The following is a 22,641-nucleotide window of genomic DNA, read 5'->3' on the forward strand; positions in this document are numbered from 1 at the left end:
GAATAGAGTTAAAGTTTAAAGTCAAAGACCTTCTTTGGAACTATGGAACAGATTGCAGGAAGTTATGCAGGAAATGATGGGTTTCAGGAGCTTTTGCAAGTCTGGTATGCACTGGAGACAACCAGCCACTATGCACACGTGGAAGTTTACAGTGAAGCAACAGTTAGGACTGCAGCATCCTTCCTCAAGTTATCATCATCACGCCCAGTTCGCTCCATGACATCGTCAAACCTGTTTAATGTCACGTTGGAATTAGGAGAGGCGTTTGCTTCAAACAAAAAGTGAAAGCACTACAGATGCCGAAGCAACACCCAAGATGCAGATGCTGGAAGACTGAAAGAAAGTCCAAAACTGCCGGAGATGCTTCGGTCGGGCAGCGTCTGCAGAGCAAGAGAATTGACGTTTCAAATCAGTGACCTTGCATCGGGGCGATTGGCAAGTTTTGATGTCAATCAAAAAAACGGGGTTGCAGAAACGTCAATCAAAGCAGTGGTGAACGTGGTTGGACGACCCTGCCGCCAATCACGGGCGGACCGCGAACTGAGGCAGAACGATTGGCCCATTGGCCCGCGGGGCGGGGTGGCCGGCCGCGGATTGGAGGAGCGCGCTGTCAGTTAGCGGCGGAGTGACATCAGCCGCTCCGTCTAACCGACCGCCGGGGGAAAGCGAGGCGACCATGGAGGAGGATGGAGGCGAGCAGATGAGACCGCTGCTCACTGTGGTACGGGCTGGGCTGGGGAGGGCGGCTCGCCGGGTGGGTGGTGGTGGTGGTGGTGGTGGGGTGGAGATGCCCGTTTCCATGGTGCTGGCGGCGGCTCCGCCGACACGCGCTCGCCGGTGGCAACGGCGGTTGCGATGGAAGCGGGACCCGGGGGGCCCGGGACCACCGGCGGAGCCCGCCCGCTGACAGGGCGGCAGGGGGGAGCCGGGCCTCCCCGGGGCCCTAGTGCCCCCCCCCTCCCCGGCTCGCCGAGCAGCTCCGCTTCCGGTCCCGCCGGCCGGCACCTCGGCCCGGGGGAGGCTGGACGGTGCCCAGGGCTCGGCGGTGGCCGCGGCGGGGCTCAGATCGCCTCCCCGGCTGGTCCCCGGTCTCCGCTCCCCGGCTGGTCCCCGCTCCCCGGCTGGTCCCCGGTCCCTGCTCCCCGGCCGCCGGTCGCCGGCTGGTCCTCGTTCCCCCGTCCCTGATCCCCGTTCCCCGGCCGCTGCCGATCCCTGGTCCCCGGTGGCTGCTCCCCCCGCTCCCTGGCCGCCGGCGGTACCCGGTCCCCCCTCGCCGGTCTCCGCTCCCCGTTCCCCGGCCGCCGTGGGTGCGGGCGGTTTTGAACGTAAACACGGCTGCAAGGGAGCAGGGTTCCGAGGCTGGGATGGAAGGCCCGCTCACTCGCCTCTGCCGTGCTCCGGACACCTCGCCGCGAATCTCTCCTCCCGAGTTTCAGTTGTCGGACTGACCCGCGTTAGCCCGCTGTGTTTGATCCTCTCCTGGTAACTGCTGTGCCGGTGAATGATGCTGCTCATCTCGGCTTCTGGTGTATTGGAAGTGCTAGATGAGTCTGTCTGAGTAATACCTGTCCGGGATCACCAGTGGTCCCGTGTTTTCCTGTCAGCCCAGGGTCACAGGCTGTCCAGTGTCTGCATAAAGTGTCAGTCTAGGGATCTGTGCCTGTCCGGTGTTCACTGTTAGTCCCTGTCCAGAGCCATAGCCTGTCCGGTGTCTGGCGTTGGTGCCAGTCCGGTGTCCCTGCCTGTCCGGTGTCTGGCGTTGGTGCCAGTCCGGTGTCCCTGCCTGTCCGGTGTCTGGCGTTGGTGCCAGTCCGGTGTCCCTGCCTGTCCGGTGTCTGGCGTTGGTGGCAGTCCACGTCCCTGCCTGGCCGGCATCTAGAATTTATGTGTAATGAGGGGCATTGCCATGGTAGTGGTTGTCATCAGTCATTGTGTTTTTTCAAGTTCCACTTTCTCAAATTGGCTAATTACAATAATATTTTGATGGAAGTGTTTGGATGAGTCTATAAACTAAGGAGAATAGCTTTCTGGCATTGGGTCCCCTTTAAAGACTGAAAGTGCACTCTACTTGGTCTTGATTCTTTTGTATCCAGACTTTCAAATTTACTTTGTGCAGCAACCTTGAGGGATCTTGGGGTCCACGTCCATAGATCCCTCAAGGTTGCCACACTGGTTGATGGGGTTGTTAAGAAGGCATATGGTGTGTTGGCCTTCATTAGTTGGGGTATTGAGTTTAAGAGCTGTGAGGTAATGTTGCAGCTCTATAGAAGTCTAGTTAGACCACACTTGGAGTATTGTGTTCAGTTCTGGTCGCCTCATTATAAAAAAGATGTGGAAGCTTCAGAGAGGGTGCAGCGGAGATTTACCAGGATGTTGCCTCGATTGGAGAGCATGTCTTATGAGGATAGGTTGAGCGAGCTAGGGCTTTTCTCTTTGGAGAGAAGGAGGATGAGAGGTGACTTGATAGAGGTGTACAAGATGATAAGAGGCATAGATCGAGTGGACAGTCAGACTTTTTCCCAGGGTGACAATTGCTAACACGAGGGGACATAATTTTAAGGTGATTGGAGGAAGGTATAAGGGGATGCCGGGGGTAAGTTTTTTTACACAGAGAGGTGGGTGCCAACACACTGCTGGCAGAGGCGGTGGAGGCAGATACATTAGGAACATTTAAGAGACTCTTATATAGACACATGAATGATAGAGAAATGGAGGGCTATGTGGGAGGGAAGGGTTAGATAGATATTACAGCAGGATGAAATGTTGGCACAACATTGTGGGCCGAAGGGCCTGTACTGTGCTGTAATGTTCTATGTACTTGAGCTACCTTGTGTTGTATTATTTTTCAGTGATTGTCTGTACTCAACATGGTGCATTGAGCCTTGCTGATAATTTACTTGGGGTCACTTGCTCTTAATTACGTCACAACTCAGCACTCAGACTTAGTGGATTGATGCACTTCCTTTTGTTTATTAGATACATTTTTTTAAATGTGAAATTTAGCCACTAGTCACCACCTCATCTTCAACATCAAGATTTTGGCACTTCTCCCATATTAAGGGGAAGTCATACATTCACTTCTGGTGATGTTTCCAAAAAACTTGGATTTGTTTTTCAGGCCTCTGTTTTGTCTATGACAATTTTAAAATTATCTTTAAAGCAAGTTATTGAAGAAGCTACGTGCATCTTCCACATCCGGAGTATTTTACTATCTGTTGTATATTTCTAGATGGGTTACAAGGAAAAGTTTGTCATTTGTGCTCTTGTTCCACCTATTTCCTTGTTTCGCAACCTTTTATTTTGCCACTGTTTCCTTAATGCATTATGATCAGTGCTGTTTTAAATCTTTTTTTCTTGCTGCTTCTTGTGAGCTCCAAATGTATTACCTTGTTTGCTCATTTTACTGAAGTACCCCAAACCTTCTTCTGTCTTGGTGTCTAAGGTCTGTAAAAACAAAAGTGATGTTCCATTTCAGCTTTTTAAATTGAAAATCTGCATCACCTAAATATTTCAAACAAATTTTATGAGGATCTCTCAGATCTTGTGCTTTTGGTTCTTGTTCATTATGATTGATAGAGTGGATAGGCCCTTGCTCAGTCACAGAAGAAGAATTCTGGTGGGTTATGGTCCTGTGGCTTGGCTGCACATTTTTGGTATCTTGGAACATTCCAGTGCTCTTGCTTGTTTTTTGGCACTCCCTCAGGGTTGAGGATGGCAGCATTTTGAAGAACGGAAAATGTCTGTTTTTAATGAACTGTTCTCTTGACCAGAGAGGATAGATGAAAGAAAAGTGGGGGGGGGGGGGTGGGTTTAGGCAGGTCTGAAGGAAAGAGGGGTTTCGGTGGATGTCAGCATACATTTTATATGTGTTGTAGCCTTGGGCAGCACGGTTGCTGGGACCAGTGAGAGGAATGTGAGAAGAACCTGGAGAGTGTGGTTGGGGAAGAAGCAGAGGCTTTAGGATGATGGTGAGGCTGAAGGTGGAAAGGGAGGAGGAATTTGAGAGTGGTGGAGATGGGGAAGAGATCAAGGTCTAAATGCTACCCTTGAGTTGCTATCTATAAGGCGTTTGTGCAGGATATGTAAAGTTATACTAGTGCATTTTGAGAATTTTAGCTTGTGCTGAGTTAAGTCAGGAAAAAGCAAGAAATAAAAGGCTAAGTAGCTGCAAGGAGACAGCATCACAGAAGGAAGTTTTTGTTGGAAGGATATCAAAAAGAGCTCTAGAATCATTGGTACGAGTTAATATTTATTATATTTGCAACCTTGTATTGGTTTATTATTGTCACATGTACCGAGGTACAGTGAAAATTTGACTTGCAAACCGATTGTACAGGTCCATTCATTACACAGTGCAGAATCGACCTGTACGAACGGTATGCAAGATAAGTTTTTCACTGTATCTCAGTACAAGTGACAATAATAAACCATGCAAGGTTGCAAATATAATAAATATTAACCTTACCAATGATTCTAGAGCTCTTGTCAATATCCTTCCAACAAAAACTCCCTTCTGTGACGCTATCTCCTTGCAGCTACTTAGCCTTTTAATTATTGCTTTTTTCTGACTTAACCAACCACAAGCTAAATGTGAGATATATTGTGCCATCCAATTACTTATGAAGTGAGATGTGAACTAAAAAACTACTCTAATAATTTTGTTAGTTCTCCTTGCTATTCCTTGATGAAAGGAGCACCTCGTTTGTATAATTTGTGATTTCTTTTTAAAGTAATTTTCTATTGATTTAGTCCTAATACTCATGTATAACTTCAAAATATACTGTTCCATTTTAATTGACAAATTATTTTGTGATTCTTTCCAATCCACCATCTTAGGAAAGATTTACTTGTCACCATCAGCAGCAGTCTTTGAAAACAAGTGAGAATATATTTCCTTTAGTTGATGCAGTTTTTGTGGACTTCAGCGAGTAAATCACCTCGAATTTGATTGTTGTTTGTTTTTGGATGTTTGTGACATGGGTCTTAGACCAATAATGACTTGGTGGTGACTTAGAGTTATTATCTCTATGGCATTTACTAGATGACAGCTAATTGAGCTGGATCCGATTTTAATCATCAAAAGATATTGCAGCTACCAGCATGATGAGTTAGGGACAGTTTATTTTTTAAACAAATTTATGACTTTTATTTTTTAAACAAATTTATGAATTTTTGTAATACCATCTCTTTAGCTTTTGTTGTAAGGGTTCATTTTCAGCATTAACAAATGGGCAGTAAATGGTGAGTCACAGAAGAAATTACCATTGTGGTCCAAATTAATAAGACAGTGGTTTTAGAGTTACATTACTCTTTTGGGGATCTGTGAGGTTTGTGTTGGGCAGTGCTAATGTAACTGTTGAAATGGTGTATTTGGCCATGAGGTTTTAAAGTTTTTTTTTTCTGTGAGATGTTCTCAGAAAATAAGTTATAATTTACCACTATAAATAAAATTCTTGGCTATTTAAATAAAGGAAGAAGAAGAGGATTCTTTGAAAGGCATTTTGTGTTTCCTGAAGGGTCTTGTCCTCTGGAAGAGGTCCTTGAATTGGAGGATGCAGTCAGCAGCACTGGGATATACTTTGTTGCTTAGAAGGCACAACTTGTCTTAAGCTGTAATACCTTCAAGTCAGCTGGGCAAAATATGTATAAAGTGAGAATAACAAAGTTTAACTTTGCATCGAGTGCATGATAAATTTTCCACAAGTATGTTTGATGCATACCTTCAATATTGAGTACAGAATATATGCTTCCTGCCCAGTACTTGAATTCTTCACTTCAGTGTTTACAGAAATTCACTAAGCAATATGCAGTGTCATTTCTGTTGTTGAACATGAACAGTATAAAGAAACCTGTCACTACTTGAAAATTAAAAAGTGGATCAAAAATTGATAATCTGTGAGCCACATCTTGTATAGATTATACATTGAAGTTGTTTATTTTGTAGCCTCCAGTGAATGCAAAGCTTTATTTCAATAAAAAAAACTGAAATTGGGATAGAATCTAATAATTAAACTAATTTACATTAAACAAAAGAATCAGAACACAGTGTTGCTAGACCCGTAACATTAATAAAATTAATATGTTTGGAGCATTAGTGAGAACAAAAGGATTACTAATATCTTTCTTTGACCATTGCACATTGCACACTGTGTAATGTGGCTGCGCTGTAATCTACTAATAGCAGAATTCATCCTCTGAAAAGATAGTTGAGCAAAAATTTATTTGTATTGATAATCCAAATATTCCAGGAAATTGTGGTAGAAATAGGTTAATTAAAGAATTTCAAGGATTTGTACACTCTCTAACTAATATTATTCCCTGTGTAATTAACTAAGGTTTTGAATATTAATTGTCTTTGGGATGTTCAGTCATTGCTGTAATATTTCTTGTCCGTGGAACTAAGTATTGCTGCTATTTTGGCTCATTTCCCTCCTATTGTAAGTTAGAATAATAGAAAGTTGCAAATCAAGTTAATTTTGCTCTTTAGGCCTTGCTCTTGGAAAAATATCATGTCTGTTTTTTGCTGTGATATAAAGCCAGTATTTTTCACCCTAAAAAAATTCATGTTCATGTGATTTTTTTTTAATTTGATATATTTTTTCCTTTTTTTGTTAATTTAATATAAACATGTCATTCCCTTTGTGCAGTGTGTACAGTAGATATCAATACTGCGGCATTAAAAGGATGAAAGTAAGAACTTATCATCAAACCAAAGTACAGTTGAACCCCCATGCATTATGGCCATTTGGGTTATGGAAATTTACCCTTGCAGAATTTGCAAATCACAACCCAAATATTTGAGGTATGGAATAAAATTTGCTCATGGAATTTATGGGGGGGGGGGGGGGAAGAAAATAAATGAATACATTTTTTTTTTCAACTTGCGTTTCTTGATGCATATGCAAATGACACAGCTTTGTGTAATGGAAAATCACGATATGGGCCAGTTTCTAGGAATGCAACACCCCCGTAAAGTGGGAGTCACCTGTATTTTAAATGGCTAATTGTTTGATTACCAGAAGAAATTCCATCTTCTATTACTCAATTTTCTCCATTCTAAGTATGAGATGCGAATTTTCCAGTTTGCACATTGCTTAACTTAATAAGAATTTGGATTTGTTCACTAAAATTAAATTGAGCTTAGAATGAGATTTGAATTATTTGAGGACTGACGTTCCTTGACGTATCTTTAACACTAAAGTTATGAAGCACAAGTATTATATTTAACAAGAATGATTACAATGTGCTTCCTGGAATTGTATTTTTTATAGCCCAGTTTCTTTGATTCACAACTGGAATTAGACCAGAACAGTATAGCACAGCACAGGAACAGGCTGTTCAGCCTATGATGTCAGTGCCGAACATGATGTCAATTTAAGCTAATCCCACTTGCTTTCATGTGGTCTCTTTCTTTCCATTCCTTACCTGTTTATGTGCAGGTCTAAATACCTCTTAAATGTTGCTATCATATCTGCTTCCATCACTTCAGCATCCTGGTGAACCTCTTCTGCACCCTCTCCAAAGCCTCCACATCCTTCTTGTAATGCAGTGAGCAGAATTTCACACAATATTCCAGATGTGGCCTAACCAAAGTTTTACTCAGCTGCAACATGACTTCCCGAATTTTATACTCAGCGCCCCCAACTAATGAAGGCAAGTATGCCATACACCTTCTTTACCAACCTATCTACTTGTGTTGCCATGTTTAGAGAGCTATTGACTTACACCCCCAAGATCCCTCTGTACATCAGTGCGCTTAAATATTGCCATGTATTATAGAAATTCCTTTTACATTTGACCCAAAGTGCAAACACTTCGCATTTGTCTGGATTAAACTCTATCTGCCATTTCTCTGCCCACATCTCAAACTGGCCTACATCCTGCTAAGTCATTTGACAACCTTCCTTGCTATCTATAATTTTTGCCAATTTTTATATCGTCTCCAACTTACCAACCAGCCGCCTACTTTTTTTTGTTCAAATGATACATCACAAACAACAGAGGTCCCAGCACTGTTCCCTGCGGAACACTACTGGTTACAGATCTCCAGTCAGAATAACATTGTTCCATCACTACCCTCTGTTTTCTATGGTCAAGCAATTTTGAATCCAATCTACCAAGTCTCCATGGATCCCATGTGGCTTAATCTCTGGATCAGCCTGCCGTGAGGGACCTCGTCAGAAGCTTTACTAAAAATCCATGTATACAACGTCCACTGCCCTCTTTCCTCAGTCATCTTTGTCACCTCCTCAAAAAAAAACTCAATTTGTAAGACTTGACCTTGTTTGTGCAAATTTATGCTGACTATCCCTAATAAGTTTGTGCTTTTCTAGATGCGAGTAGATCCAGTCTGGACCTCCATTTGATATGAGAGTTGTGACAAGGCTGAGGGATTGCCTTGTTCAAAAAGAGGGAGGCAGATAAACCTGCTGACCACAGGCAGGCCAGTCAATTCAAAGTTGGAGATGGAGAAAATATTAGAAAGGATTATCCAGGACAAAATCCACAGCTGTTTGTATAAGCATGGCCCAGTGAGAGCAGCACGGATTTGTTATGAGCAAGTTGTGCTTCACTCACTTGATTTTTTTTTGTTGTTGAAATATAAGAAAGGGTGAATTGGGATAATGTAGTGGCTGGACTATCCAAAAGGGATTTGATATTATATGACAGGTTTGTAAACAAAATTGAAATCCACAATCAGTGGGGACGTGCATAGAAAATTGACTAAGCTGTATTATAGAGTTGAATGGCTGTTTTGTTTCTGATTTAGATGGGAATTATAAGTGGGTGTTTTCCAGGATTCAATACTGGTATCACTGCTGTTTATAATGAATGTTTGCATCTTAGACTTAGAACAGTGCACAGTTTTGAGATTTGCAAATGACATGAAACTTGAAAGTACAGCAAATAGTGAAGAAGCTAGAAGTCGCCTTCAAGATTTCAACACCTCAGCAAGATGTAGACAGACTACAAAACAATGTACTTCAGATGCTGGATGTAGATGGACCATTGGATTATGCAGGACAAGGCAGAAAAGTAAAGTGATACATTTAAGAAATAGAGAGAGTACACTGTACAACCTTCTAATCTGCTTAGCCATTTAGTAAAATGGCCTTTCTGTGCATGTTTAGTTGCCAAAATCTGGTTGCCAATTGATCAAAGCTTTGAATACATTCAATGACTGAGCATCCTTGGGCTTCTGAGGTAGAGAACAATAACTAATGATCCTCTGGATAAAGAAATGTCTCATTCTAAAATAACTAACCCCTTATTTTGAACCTGTGCCCAATAATTCCAAGGAGAAGAACCCGCCTCTTGGCGTCAGAAGCAAACTTGCTTGATTGCACAGCAGTTAGTGCTGCTCCCTCATACCTTCCAGGGACCCAGGTTCAGTTCTGACCCCAGTTGCTGTATGTGTGAAGTGTGCAAGTTCCCCCTGTGACTGCATGGGATTCTTTCAGTTGTGCTCATTTCTTCCCATATCCCAAAGACATGCTGGTAGGTTAATTGGTTACTGTAATTTACCCCTCAGTGTAGGTAAGTGACAAAAAGAATCAAAGTGGAGCTGATCGGCATGGAAGAAAATAAGTTGCAGGGTTACCAGGAAAATATAGAGAGGGGGAATTTGACTGATGGGATTGCTCTCTGTGGATCATCATGAAGCTGATGGAAAGAATAGCCTCTTTCTGTGATGTAATATACAAGTTCTAAAGAAGTTGCATCTTATTCTTAAATTCCAGTGAGCATAGATTAAACTTCCTCACTTCCTGTTTGTAGGACAATCTCCTCAACCTATTTTTGTACATTTTATACGTCTGTGCTGCACCAACTCTGGAGCTAGTACAGGCGATTCCCACATTACGGGGTGTTGCATTTTCTAGAAAACGGTCCATAATGCTTCATCTGTGTGTGCTCAAGGAATGAGAATAGAGGAAAAAATAAATTTTGCATTGATTTTCCCACAAGTTCTGAGGGTGAATTTTATTCCGTGTCTCACATTTTTGGATAGTGCTTTGTGAATTCTACAGATGGTGAATTTCCGTAGCCCAAATGGCCATAAAGCGGGGGTCACGTCTATATACTTGTGTTTTGAGACCAAAACTGCACACCGTAATCCAACTATGGTGCCATCAAAAGCCTATGCTTTCTGCGTAAGACTTTCTCACTTGTGTCTACCCTCTTTTTCAATAGCAGCCAACATACTATTTGTTTTCTGAATTATTTTCAATATTCATTCGAGGGATGTGGGCTTCGCAGGCTGAGCCAGCATTTAATTGCCCATCCCTAGCTGCCCTTGAGAAGGTGGTGGTGAGCTGCCTTCTTGAACAGCTGCAGTCCTTGAGGTGTGAGTACACCTAGAATGGGAGAGAGTTCCAGGAGTTTGACCCAGTGACAGTGAAGTAACTGTGATATATTTCCAAGTTGGGATGGTGTGTGGCTTGGAGGGCAACTTCCAGCTGGTGGTGTTCCGTGCTTTTGCTGCCCTTGTCCTTTTAGCTGGTAGAAGTCATGGGTTTGGAAGGTGCTGTTGGAGGAGTCTTGATGAGTTGCTGCAGTGCATCCTGTGGATGGTACAAACTGCTGCTACTGTGTGTCAGTGGAGGAGTGAGTGAGTGGTTGTGGATGGTCTGTCTATCAAGTGGGCTGCTCTGTTCTGTATGGTGTCGATCTTCTTGAGTGTTGTGAAAGTTGCACTTGTCCTGGCAAGTGGAGAGTGTTCCATCACACTTCTGACTTGAGCCTTGTAGATGGTGGACAGGCTTTGGGGAGTTAGGAGGCGAGTTTCTAGCCTCTGGCCTGCTCTTGTAGCCATGCTGTGTGTGTATGGCTACTGCAGTTCAGTTTCTGGTCAGTGGTTACTTCCAGGATGTTGATAGTGGGGGATTCAGTGATAGTAATACCATTGAATGTCAAGGGGTTATAGCTGGATTTTCCCTTGTTGGATATCGTCATTGCCCGGCACTGGCGTGGATGTTACTTGCCACCTATCAGCCCAGGACTGTAGATTGTCCAGGTCTTGCTGCGTTTGGTTGTGGACTGCTCCATTAGCTGAGGAGTCGCGAATGGTACTGAACACTGTAGTCATCAGTGAACATCCCTACTTCTGACCTTACAATTGAAGGAGGGTCGTTGATGAAGCAACTGAAGATGTTTGGGCCAAGGACACTACCCTGAGGAACTCCTGCAGAGATGTCCTTCGGCTGAGAAGATTGACCTCCAACCACCAAAGCCATCTTCCTTTGTGCTAGATATGATTCCAGCCGGCGGAGGGCTTTCCCCCCAATTCCCATTGACTTCAGTTTAACCAGAACTCCTTAGATTTGTCCTGCTGCTTGGTGGACAGGATATACCTGGGCAATTCTTCACATTGTCAGGTAGATGCCAATGTTGTAGCAGTACTGGAACAGCTCAGCCAAGGACGAGGCAAATTCTGGAGCACAAGTCTTCAGTACTATTGTTGGTATGTTGTCAGGGCCCTTTGCCTTTGCAGTATCCAATGCCTTTGGCTGTTTCTTGATATCACATGGAGTGAGTCGAATTGGCTGAAGACTAGCATTTATCGGTTGGGACTACTGGAGGAGGCTGAGACTGAGATGGATCATCCACTTGGCACTGCTGGCTGAAGGTTCTTGCAAAAGCTTCAGCTTTCTCTTTTGAACTGATGTACTGGGCTCCCCCATCATTGAGAATAGGGATATTCGTGGAGCCTGCTCCTTCAGTGAGCTATTCGCAACTGGAGAGCTTCGATCTGATCCATTGGTTGTGGGATCGCTTAGCTCTGTCTATTGCATGCTGTTTATGTTGCTTGCAATGTAAATAGTCCTGTCTTATAGCTTCACCAGGTTGATTCCTCGTTCTGAGGTATGCCTGCTGTTCCTGGCATGCCCTCCTGAACTCTTCATTGAACCAGGGTTGATCCCCTGGTTTGGTGGTGGTGGAGTGGGGGATAAACTGGGCCATGAAGTTGCAGATTCTAGTACAATTCTGCTGCTACTGATATCCCACAGCACCTCCTGGATGCCCAGTCCTGAGTTGGTAGATCTGTTTGCAGTCTGCCCCATCAGTGTGGTGGTAATGCCACATGACACAATGAAGTGCATTTTCACTGAAGATGGGATTTTGTCACCACAAGGACTGTGCGATGGTCATTCCTACCAATACTGTCATGCATCTTCGAGGGGTAGATTGGTGAGGACAAGATCAAGTAGGTTTTTCCTTCTTGCTTCCCTCGCCACCTACCAAAGGCCTAATTAGCAGCAGTAGCTTTTAGCACCCAGTCAGCTCAGTCAGTACTGGTGCTACTGAGCCATTCTTGGTGATGGACGTTGAAGTTCCCCACTCTGTTCTCTCAAAGCGTTGTTCCACGTGGTGTAGTATTGATTCATCAGCTGACAGTGGGTGGTAATCGGTGGAAGATTTCCTTGTCCATGTTTAACTGGATGCCATGACATTTCATGGGATCTAGAGACAATGTTGAGGATTCCCAGGGCAGCTCTCCTGCTGGTAGGACAGACAGTGAGTATGACTCTTGTCAGGCTGTTGCTTGACTAGTCTGTGAGACAGCTCTCCCTTTTTTTGGGATACTCCCCCAGAAATTGGTAAGTAGGACTTTACAGAGTCATTAGGGCAGTTTTTGTCATTTCTAGTGCCTAAGTTGATTCCAGGTGATCTGTCTGCTTTTTTTTCCTTGTGGCTTTCTAGTGCACATTTCTTGCTTTTTGTATCTGCATATTCACTTTTTCTTTTCCTTCCTGAATCAGCATACCCAGATCCTTCTTTACCAACTACTTATTTTTTAAAAACATCACCTTTTCATTTCTTCCTAATAAGGTGCACAGTTTCACATTTTTCCATATTGTACTCCATCTTCTGTCATCCTACCCACTTGCTTACTTTGTCCACACCCATTTGAAGATGGTCCTCAGCTTCTTTTCCCACCTCGCTTTGTAAAAAAAAATCAGCAAACTGAGGTGGGAAAAGAAGCTGAGGACCTAAGGTACTTCCTACATTTATAACTTGAACCATTTGGGTAAATTCTGAACATCTGAGGGGTCAATACTAATATCTGTGGCACACCACAATAACAGACTATCAACTTCCATTAATCCCTGCAAGCTCTTTTTTTTCTCTCATCAAATTTGTTGCAACTGTTGGGGGGGTATGGGGATGGGGTAATGTAAATCTCTACTGTTTTTTGTTACCTCGTTTCTCCCCCCAATTTTGATTACGGTCTGTCATAATTAAAAACAAAAAATAAAAATATTTTGCTTTGCCGCATGAAGTTTAAGTAAATTCGTAATGGCATTACGCAACCATTATTTTGGTTGGACTACGTGTTTGGCATCAAAAAAAATAAGTGTAGTTTGTAATTCCCTCACATTTCAAAATACCCAGGGGTTTAAAATTTTAGTTTGTTAAAGCTTGACATTTCAGCTTTTAAGTTGTGTATGCGTGTATATTGCGAAGTCCTCGATGGAAATTGGTGCTTTTTACTTACTGCTTTGATTTTTTTTTCTTTGAATTCTTCAAAGTGGTTACCCAGCCAATTCCAGAAAATGTTACTTCTGCTGCATGCCTAATGGCACCTAATAAGTTTGCTAGATCTTCACACGCAGCTTACTTCAGTGGTAAGCATTGCACTGTTACTGATCTCAGCCGAAGTACCGCATTTCACGGATGTCAAGGTCATTAAGAAATGAATTTGAATTCTTCCAAACTACGATGATGTACCAAAACAGTTGTAGCCTACATACAGATGCAGATGTCATTATTTGTAATGCGAATCTCCTTTCTAATGGAAAGGGAGTATCAGTTCTACAGGGCCTGAAAACCTTGCCTCGTGTATAGGATCCAAAAGTGCACATGTTTGTAGATTGTGCCAGTGCTGAGCCTGATAGAGTGCTCCTGAGTGTCAGATAGGTCCTCCTTCAGCTGACCTCACACACGAGTGTCGTCTTTGCCTGCTGTTACGCACGAGTTTGGTTGCTCTGTGATCTCTTATTGGCTCATGTATTCTGTTTGTACTCCCAGATGGAATTTCCTTTTTGTTGTTGCCTGAGGCTGTTGTCCATGCAGCAGTACTTTGGCAAATATATGTTGAATCTAATTGGAACCCATGGAAAGACTGAAACAGTAATTGTACCATTTTAACCACTTACTTTAAATAGGTACTTAAATTAAATCTTAATTGCTGATTAGATTTTCTTTTGCTGTCTTCAGCCAGCTGCTCCAACAAGGTCAAATGAATGCCTTGAGGCTGTGCTGTATCTCGGTAGCCACCTTTTGGCAAAGGCAGATTCGCCATCACCTTCAATGCCTTAGCATAGGATAAGATTTTCTTCATTAGTCACGTGTACATCGAAACACACAGTGAAATGCACCTTTTGCGTAGAGTGTTCTGGGGGCAGCCCACAAATGTCACCACGCTTCCGGCGCCAACATAGCATGCCCACAACTTCCTAACATGTACGTGTTGTTGTTGTTTTGGAATGTGGGAGGAAACCAGAGCACCCGGAGGAAACCCACACAGACATGGGGAGAACATACAAACTCCTTACGGAAAGTGGCCGGAATTGAACGTGGGTCGCTGGCGCAGTAAAGCGTTACGCTAACCACTACATTATGGTGCTTGCTCTTTGGTCAATTGAGAGAAAATGATATTTGAAGTTCAAGATCTGACAACTGCACATGGTCTGTTGGGTGGCAGTGATGCCTACCTTCCTATATGCTTTGAGATCTAAATTGCTTATAGAAGGCTTCTCAAGGCATGGGATAGTTGCCATTAATCCTGTCTCTGTAAAAGCCTACTGGAAGCATAACCAAACAACATGAGTGTTTTCTCTCCAGGCCAGCATTGAGGCCTAGCCACACTGTACGTTGAGCAGGCCATGTCATTTGCAAGCCTGACACCAGACTCCCAGAGCTGGCCTTCTATTCAGAGTTCTGTCATAGGAAGAGATTACAAGGATGTGTTCAGGACCTGTGACCTGATCCAATGCAATGGAAACGGACAGAGGCCCTGCACACGTGACAGAAGTGCAGCACCTCCCAAATGACCGACCCACCCACCCCATCAGGTACCTTCTGCTCCATCTATAGAAGAGTCTGAGGTTCCCACGTTGACCTCAACAACCCAATCGAGAATCGATAAAATGAGAGTGGGTCATCCTTGATCCGGAGGGGCTGGCAGAGAAGAAGCTCCTTATTTAAATATCTGGACCACCCATTTGCACACAGTCAACTCATTGCATACAAACTAGAAAATGCAAGTAAAACTGTGACATGACTGGATATTTTGTTATTAACAAGAATAGGATCATTATTAATGTTAAATGGTCTGGACCTGAGAACAAGGACTAAGCTGAAGCTATAAAGAGAGGTTGGAGCCCAGAGCCATTTAATTTGGAAAAGATAGCTTAGAAAATATTCTTCTTCGAAGTAATAAATGAAGTGTTTGATTTACTTTATTCTCAAAGTACAGGTGGTTCTCAAACCCCACCTCCACCCCCACCCCCATGTTACAGCTGTTCAGGTAGTGGATATTTGCCCTTACAGAATTCACACTTCACTTACCCAAGTATTTGTGGTGTAGAATAAAATTTGCTCTCACTGAGTTTTTGGGGGGGGGGGGGGGGGGCGGGGTTTCAACTTGTGCTTCTTGATGGAGGCACAGATGACATGGCTTCACTTTCATGAAAACGTGGGTGTACTTATTAGACTTTTGCATTAGATCTTTTACCATTATGATTTTTCTAATTTTTGCAATGTGAAATACTAGATCATGGTAAGCAGACGAGGTTAATGTGGGGAGCTGCAAAGACACAGTATTTTGATCCTTGTGGTATTGCTTGACACGTGCTTTGCTTGTGCTTCTGACAAAATTACCAATGGATGAAGTAGGAGGTTTGTGAAAATTTTCCAACTGTAATAACAGCATTCATTTTCTGGGCTCCTTTTGAAAATATTTTCAATTTATTTTTGTTTGCTTCTTGTAGAGAAATGGATTCTGCAGTATTTTCGCTTGATTGAATGTATACAGACATTTTCTTTTCAAATGTACCTCAAATAATCAGGGTGCCAGAAATGTATACAATTTTAACTTCTGTCGCAATTCTCTGAATGGTTAATAAATACTTGATTTGCATCTTGACTTCTGTTTATTTTTAAGTTTTGTTTATTCTCCTGTGTCTTAATTATTTTGACTCTCTTGGCAAATTCTTCCTTTAACGTATTTTAGTTTATTTCATAGCAACAGTTATAGAAATAACTTGAATTATACCATGCCTTTTTGAATTTGCATCCCATTGCATTTCACAGGCATGTAAATGCTTTTGATGTGTAGCTATTGATGTATTACAGAGAAGCTTGGCAGCCATTTTATACAGTGTGAGGTCCCACAAAAAGAAATAGCTGTTGTAATGGCATTTGTAATAATAAATGTTGACTAAGATACTTAGAATAGTACCATGAAGTCTTTTACTTTCAAGCTGAGATCTGGATCTGGCAGATTGTAAATCTTGTGATGAGTTTCTGGATTGATTGGCTGATGGGGAACAGCAAAGGCACTGATGAAATGACTGTTGAAATCATGAACACTTCCCTTCTGAGAGTGGACAGTTGTGTAGCAGAAAAAAAAATAGAATTAGGATTGGTAGGTTGGACTTAGACAGTTTAAAATAGAAAAATAACACTGGGCCACAACTGAATATAGCTTGGTTGAAGGGCAGTTTTGAGCAGGAGCCGTGTTTGGAAACTGAACAAGGAAAAATTGATCTTGACCAAATAGGAAGACTTTCCCCTCTTTGCCTCTATTTTTCACTCTGCTTTCTATGAGTGTCTGGATAAGTCTGCCGTAGCAAATAGAACATTGAATTGGCAGTTTCATATAATTTAAGGCATTTCAGAGCAATTTTCACTATATTTCATTGAATGCACTAGCTAATTTTATGCAAAACTCAACATTGTAACTCTGGTAAAAATGTTAACTGGCTTTTGTTTAGTGCTAGTGACTTTCTGTGTGTGTAGCTTTTGTGTAATATGTTTTCTCTGCATTGTAAAATTCATTCTGAAACTATAGATTATCTGTGCACAATGTGCAAATATCTTGGGGATTGGCTGGCAAAATGGACCTTGAAAGTATTTCTTTTGTGTACTTGTGACTGGTATGTGATGTGCACCTGTTTTGTTATCTTGCACCAGTGGTCCTCCCTACTGCTTTGAAATTTGGAATTAGAGAGCAATTGGGTGTCATATATGCCATTTAAATGGAAGTTTTCTGCAGCAGAAGATTACAGGGAAAGTGAAGGAGGAAAAAAGATATTCAGGAAACAAAGTTTGGACAGTGATAATCGGAGACACAGCGACAGTGAAGGGAAAACAAATGAAGATGTACAAAGCGGGAGTTAGGTCAATTAATAATACCATAGGACGTTCAGATGTTTAGTTGGACTCTTTTTAAATGTCTGAGTACATAATGTATTTCTTTCAACAGCCTGAATCCACTTGCAGTAAAATATAAGTCTAGGCTGCTTGTCCAATAGGTTCCTCAGACCTGTACGTAAGTAACAAAACATGCTGAAAGGAATGTAAAAATACCTAGTTGGAATAAAACTAAAAATGCACTGATCATCCTAAATTATCGGAAGGTAATTTCCAAGGCTAGAATTCTAGACTGTTTGGAAAATTACACTGGACATGCATGAATTTCTGATAATGAATGGACAAAAGTTGTGGGACAATGTTAAAGGTGACATCAAACAACATCTTGCTAAACTGGAGAGGCAACTAAAGTGAGTGTTCTGTTCCATTTGGTGCCACTCAATTTTTCAATAAAAGGACAAGAGAACCTCAAGGATATATTAACAGAAGGTGAATTGAAGACTTTTCAAACAAATGCAGCTAACTGAGCTTTAGAGTCCCAATGCAATCAGAGTTGCCAAATTATCAAGGTTTCAGTAGGCTGCTACAAGTGACTTTTGCAGATCTAGAATTTCATCAATTGCTGGAATTAAATCAAAGCATCATCAGAAAGGTAAAAAAACTAGCACATTTTGCTCCAAATGTCATGCCTCACCCCTTAAATAACCTCCTCCATGACATCACATTAATGGCAAGTACTTCTATTAAGCTGTTGTTTAAATCATGTTTTTGCATTTTTACATTGTACAAAATGTTTGTGAATTAAGGATAGTAAAACATGACACCTGTATGTCGGTGGGGGCATGCAAGCAGCTGATAGATCTGGCAAGAACGTATGCTGTGAATTTGGGAACATCTGATCTGCAATGTTCTCTTTCTACTGCAGGACCCTATAATCTTTTGTTGCAGAAAACTTCCACTTAAATGGCATACATGGCACCCAATTGCTCTCTAGTTCGAACTTTCAAAGCAGTAGGGAGGACCACTGGTGCAAGGTTTGGATTCAACTCCAGGGCTCAGCAGTGGCTCTCTGAGTATGGATAATGAAAATTGATCAATTAGTTTCATCAAGCTAAAAAAAACTTTGAAGGAGTGTAATGAACAGGTTATAAATCAAACAAAATCTGACAATACTGAGCAATGTCTGAATCTCAATAAATAGGATTGTTTCAAGATTATATATTGCTGAGTTGATATTCATAGAAAATTTACAATACAGAAGGAGACTGTGCTAGTTGAAAAAGAACTGCTCAGCCAAAACCACCTTGCTAACATTTGATCTGTAGCTTTCTTTGGTACAAATGCACAAGCCTCTACAATTACACATTCAGGCACTATATAAATGTGGTGAGGATCTATTCTGATGTCTGCGGCTTCCACACCAGTGCTTCCAACAAGGCTACCTTTTCCCTTAACTGTAGGTGACAGGACACTCAACTCAATCTTCTCTATTTCCCGTGGTTCTTCTCTCATTCCCTTCTCAGTTGTGATGCTGCTACTACTACCAGAAGCATCTTCCTCACCAGCATTTAGTAGGAACTGGGTCTCTGGCTCAATCCTCTGTCTCCACCTATATTTTGGTTATTTCTTGTATGCCTTCCAAATGCATCTGCAGGAGATAGAACCACAGCACAATACAGGCCCTTCGGCCCACCATGTTGTGCCGACCTTTAAACCACGCCTAAGACTATCTAACCCCTTCCTCCCACATATCCCCCTATTTTAAATTCCTCCATATGCTTATCTAACAATCTCTTGAACTTGACCAACGTATCAGCCTCCACCATCACCCCAGGCAGTGCATTCCATGCACCAACCACTCTCTGGGTGAAAAACCTCCCTCTGATATCTCCCTTGAACTTCCTACCCATTACCTTAAAGCTATGCCCTCTTGTATTGAGCATTGGTGCCCTGAGAAAGAGGCGCTGGCTGTCCACTCTACCTATTCCTCTTAATATTTTGTATGCATTTGTCTTTTTACCATCTCTCCCTTCCAGCCATCTAAGGGTCTCAACACTTTGTCCAGTCAAAGAAGTGATACCCTTCCAGTTTAGTACGCTGCTTCAGTACCCATGATGTGATTGTTTTGCAAAACCTTTCCTTTCAGTTTGCAAGGATGGCCCTGAGCTCATGATTGCCTGTCACTTTACTTCTCCATCCCATTCCCACTCTAAGCTCAGATGCTTTGTCCTTGTACTCAATTTAGTAACAGCATCTCATCTGCTGACTGAGCACTTTACAGCTTTCCAGACTCAACAATAAATTCAACAATGTCAGATAATCAGCCTTGTATCTCACATTCCCAACATTCAGTACATTTCCTTTCTTTTGGTAACTTCATGTTTTACTCCTTTATCTCCCTGCAAACATGCCTTATGCTATTCATTAGCCTTTACCATTCTCTTTCAGCTGATACTGGTATTTGCCATTCAACATCTGGTCTCTGTCCTATCGCTGACCTTTTTATTTTCTGTGTCCATCTCCTAATCTTTTCAATTTAAAACTTTGTTCTCTTCACCAGCCCCACTTCTAATTTTTTTCTAGTTCTGACGAAAGGTCATCAATTTGAAACGTCAACTCTGTTTCACTCTCGTGGATGCTGCTTGACCTGCTGAGTATTTTGTTGGTTTTTAGCTCTGAAAATGTTCTCGGTTGTTAAGGTAGGCAGTGACTTAAAAGACACAATGACTTGTATTGCACCTTTGTAAGTACACTAGAAAGTGTGCTTAGCTGATCACGTTGGTGCATTCTTTCCCCTGAAGAGCAAATTACTTCTAGTATATGAACTAATTAGGAGATTCTTGTGCATTTCATTTATTTGATCTTGTTACTTGACAAGGGCTGTAACTGAATTAATTTTTGACTTGCCAGAGACACTGGGGATGCTGGAATCTGAAGCAACAAGCAATCTGTTGGAGGAACTCCGTGGGTCGAGCAGCATCTGCGGGGGGAGAGGAATTACTGACGTTTTGGGTCCAAACCCTGCGTCAGGGCGGGACTTTATCTCTAAACATGATGCTCTTTAAGCATGATGCTCTATCTGCAGCTCGAGGTCATTTTAATTCTGCCATGATGCGTGGCTCTCCTGATTTTTGTGACTTAAGCCTATTGAAGTCATAGGCTTAAATACTGTTACCGGAATAGCCTGTAAAGCAGTCTTGTGCTCACACCCATGTGAAAAATCTGGCAGCTTGTCCTTGTGTTGCCATGGTTGTGCATTGTTTCTGTAGTGTACTGTATGTATTGAAGAGATGGTTTTAGGCTACTACTTCACAGCAAAGTCTTTGGCAGACCCTTGGGATTGGGGATTATTTCCTTCAGTTCTCTGCTTTCTAATGTGGCTGATGAGGTTGGTGTGGAACTATAGGATTCTGCTACGAGTTGGGGCTGGAAGTGCTGGATTGGTGGCTGGTCTGGGAAGTGGTGTACTCTGGTCCCATTTATTTTTGCATGCTTCTAATGAGGGAGCAATTAAAACAGAAAATGCTGGAAATACTTAGCTGGTCTTTAAAAGTTATTGACCTGAATTGTCTTTTATTCTTTCCACAGATGCTGCCAGTTGAGTAGTTCTAGCATTTTCTATTTCTGATTTCCACCACCTACAACATTTTGCTTTTTGTTTTTTATCAAAATGCCTCCTGAAACTGCTTTCCTCCTAGTGGCCACTGTTAGTTAGCTCTGCCTGATATGTCCTTTAAAGTTACACTGAAGTATAGAAGCAGTTCTATGCAGTAACTACTGAGATGATTTATTGTGGCTGCCAGTTACCATCATTCAGCTTGTTACCATAGAGAAATCTCTGGGCTGGGGAGAGTTGTGCAGCCAAACAAAGTAAGGGGGAGATTTTAGCTTCCATCACATCGAACCTGAAGTTTTGAGAGAAACTTTGGGATTCTTTTGAACCCTTATTTTGAACCCTCATTCAAAATGGTGGCAAGCGGTTTGTTTACGATAACCTTAATTAACGTTAGTAAGAGATCAATGGCACTGGAGCATGGTGACTCATTGCAAGCTGCTCTCTGCAGATCTATTCATTACTTCTATTATAACCGTTCTACTCTTTTAATTCTAAGTTCTATCACTCTAAGATGGCCTTGCACCTTACTGGAGACACAAGAGACTGCAGATGCTGGAAATCTGGAGCAACGCACACGGGGTGCTGGGGGAATCTCAGTGGGTCGGGTGGCATCTATGGAGGGAGGTGAGTGGCTGATGTTTCAGGCTGAGACCCTTCATCAGGACTGGTGGGGAGGGGGGTCTCAGCCTGGGGAGTTGACAGTTCATTTCCCTCCATGGATGCTGCCTGGTCTGCTGTGTTCTTCCAGCGTTTAGTGTGTGTTGCACCTTATTGTCTGCCTGTACTGCACTTTGACCATAGCTGTAACACACTTCTGCATTCTGTTGTTTTCCCTTGAACTACCTCAATGCACTGTTGTGGTGAAATGATCTGTATGGATGGCATACAAAACAAAGGTTTTTCACTGTACCTCGGTACATGTGACAATAATAAACCAATTTTAATTTGCCAATCTGAGCGCAGAGTAAACAGGCAGAGCAGGTGCTGCCAGTTCCCAACAATCGCCAACACTCACTGAACGAGCCAGGATGCAGCCCTGAGCATGAGGGGTCTGTGTAGAATGGCTGCACTGCTTGCCCCAGTTCACCCACCACCAGTCTCAGAGGCAGCCTTTGCACGTTGTTTTAGTGCTTCACTCCACACCAAGCAGTGCAGTGTTGAGGTCACCATCTCATTGCTCTGGGAGTGCCAGCTTCCCAGCACAGTTGTGTGCAGCTCAAGCAGATGACCTTTTTTTAAAGGTGGACGTACCTGAGGGTGTTTGGCTTCCAGGACTAAGAGTACTATAGCAAATCAGCACTCCTTGGGCTACAAACAGCAAAAGAATTATCATTGCAAAGACTGACTTCATCCTGTCAAGATTTCCCCATGCACTGTGCATCCAATTAAGTGTTTGGAGAGAAGCATTTTTGACCTTAAAAAAAATGCCTAACAGCCAATTTACACATAGCAATGTTGTAGAATACAAAGGAATAAATGACCAGATTTCTGGCATGTTTTTCAATTTTTACTGACCTGTTTTTTCTCTTTGACCTTTGTACAATATAAATGCTGGTTGTTTTAATAGTATTAACTTGCATATTCTTTGCAGTACATGTAATCATGAGAGCTGACAATGACACTATCTACATTCTGAAAGAGCAACA

General features: G+C 42.4%; 1 protein-coding gene across 1 annotated transcript in view; it reads left to right on the plus strand.

Moving 5' to 3' along the window:
- Positions 1-318: 318 nt before the first annotated feature.
- Positions 319-22,641, plus strand: part of LOC127570772 (sodium bicarbonate cotransporter 3-like) — a 125,724-nt gene continuing 103,401 nt past the window's right edge. Inside the window, exon 1 of the mRNA XM_052016592.1 lies at positions 319-721. Coding sequence (XP_051872552.1) covers positions 677-721 — 45 coding nt within the window. The 5' untranslated portion in view covers positions 319-676. The remainder of the gene's footprint in view (positions 722-22,641) is intronic.

This window comes from Pristis pectinata, chromosome 5, assembly GCF_009764475.1.
Source record: "Pristis pectinata isolate sPriPec2 chromosome 5, sPriPec2.1.pri, whole genome shotgun sequence".
NCBI classification, from domain to species: Eukaryota; Metazoa; Chordata; class Chondrichthyes; order Rhinopristiformes; family Pristidae; genus Pristis; species Pristis pectinata.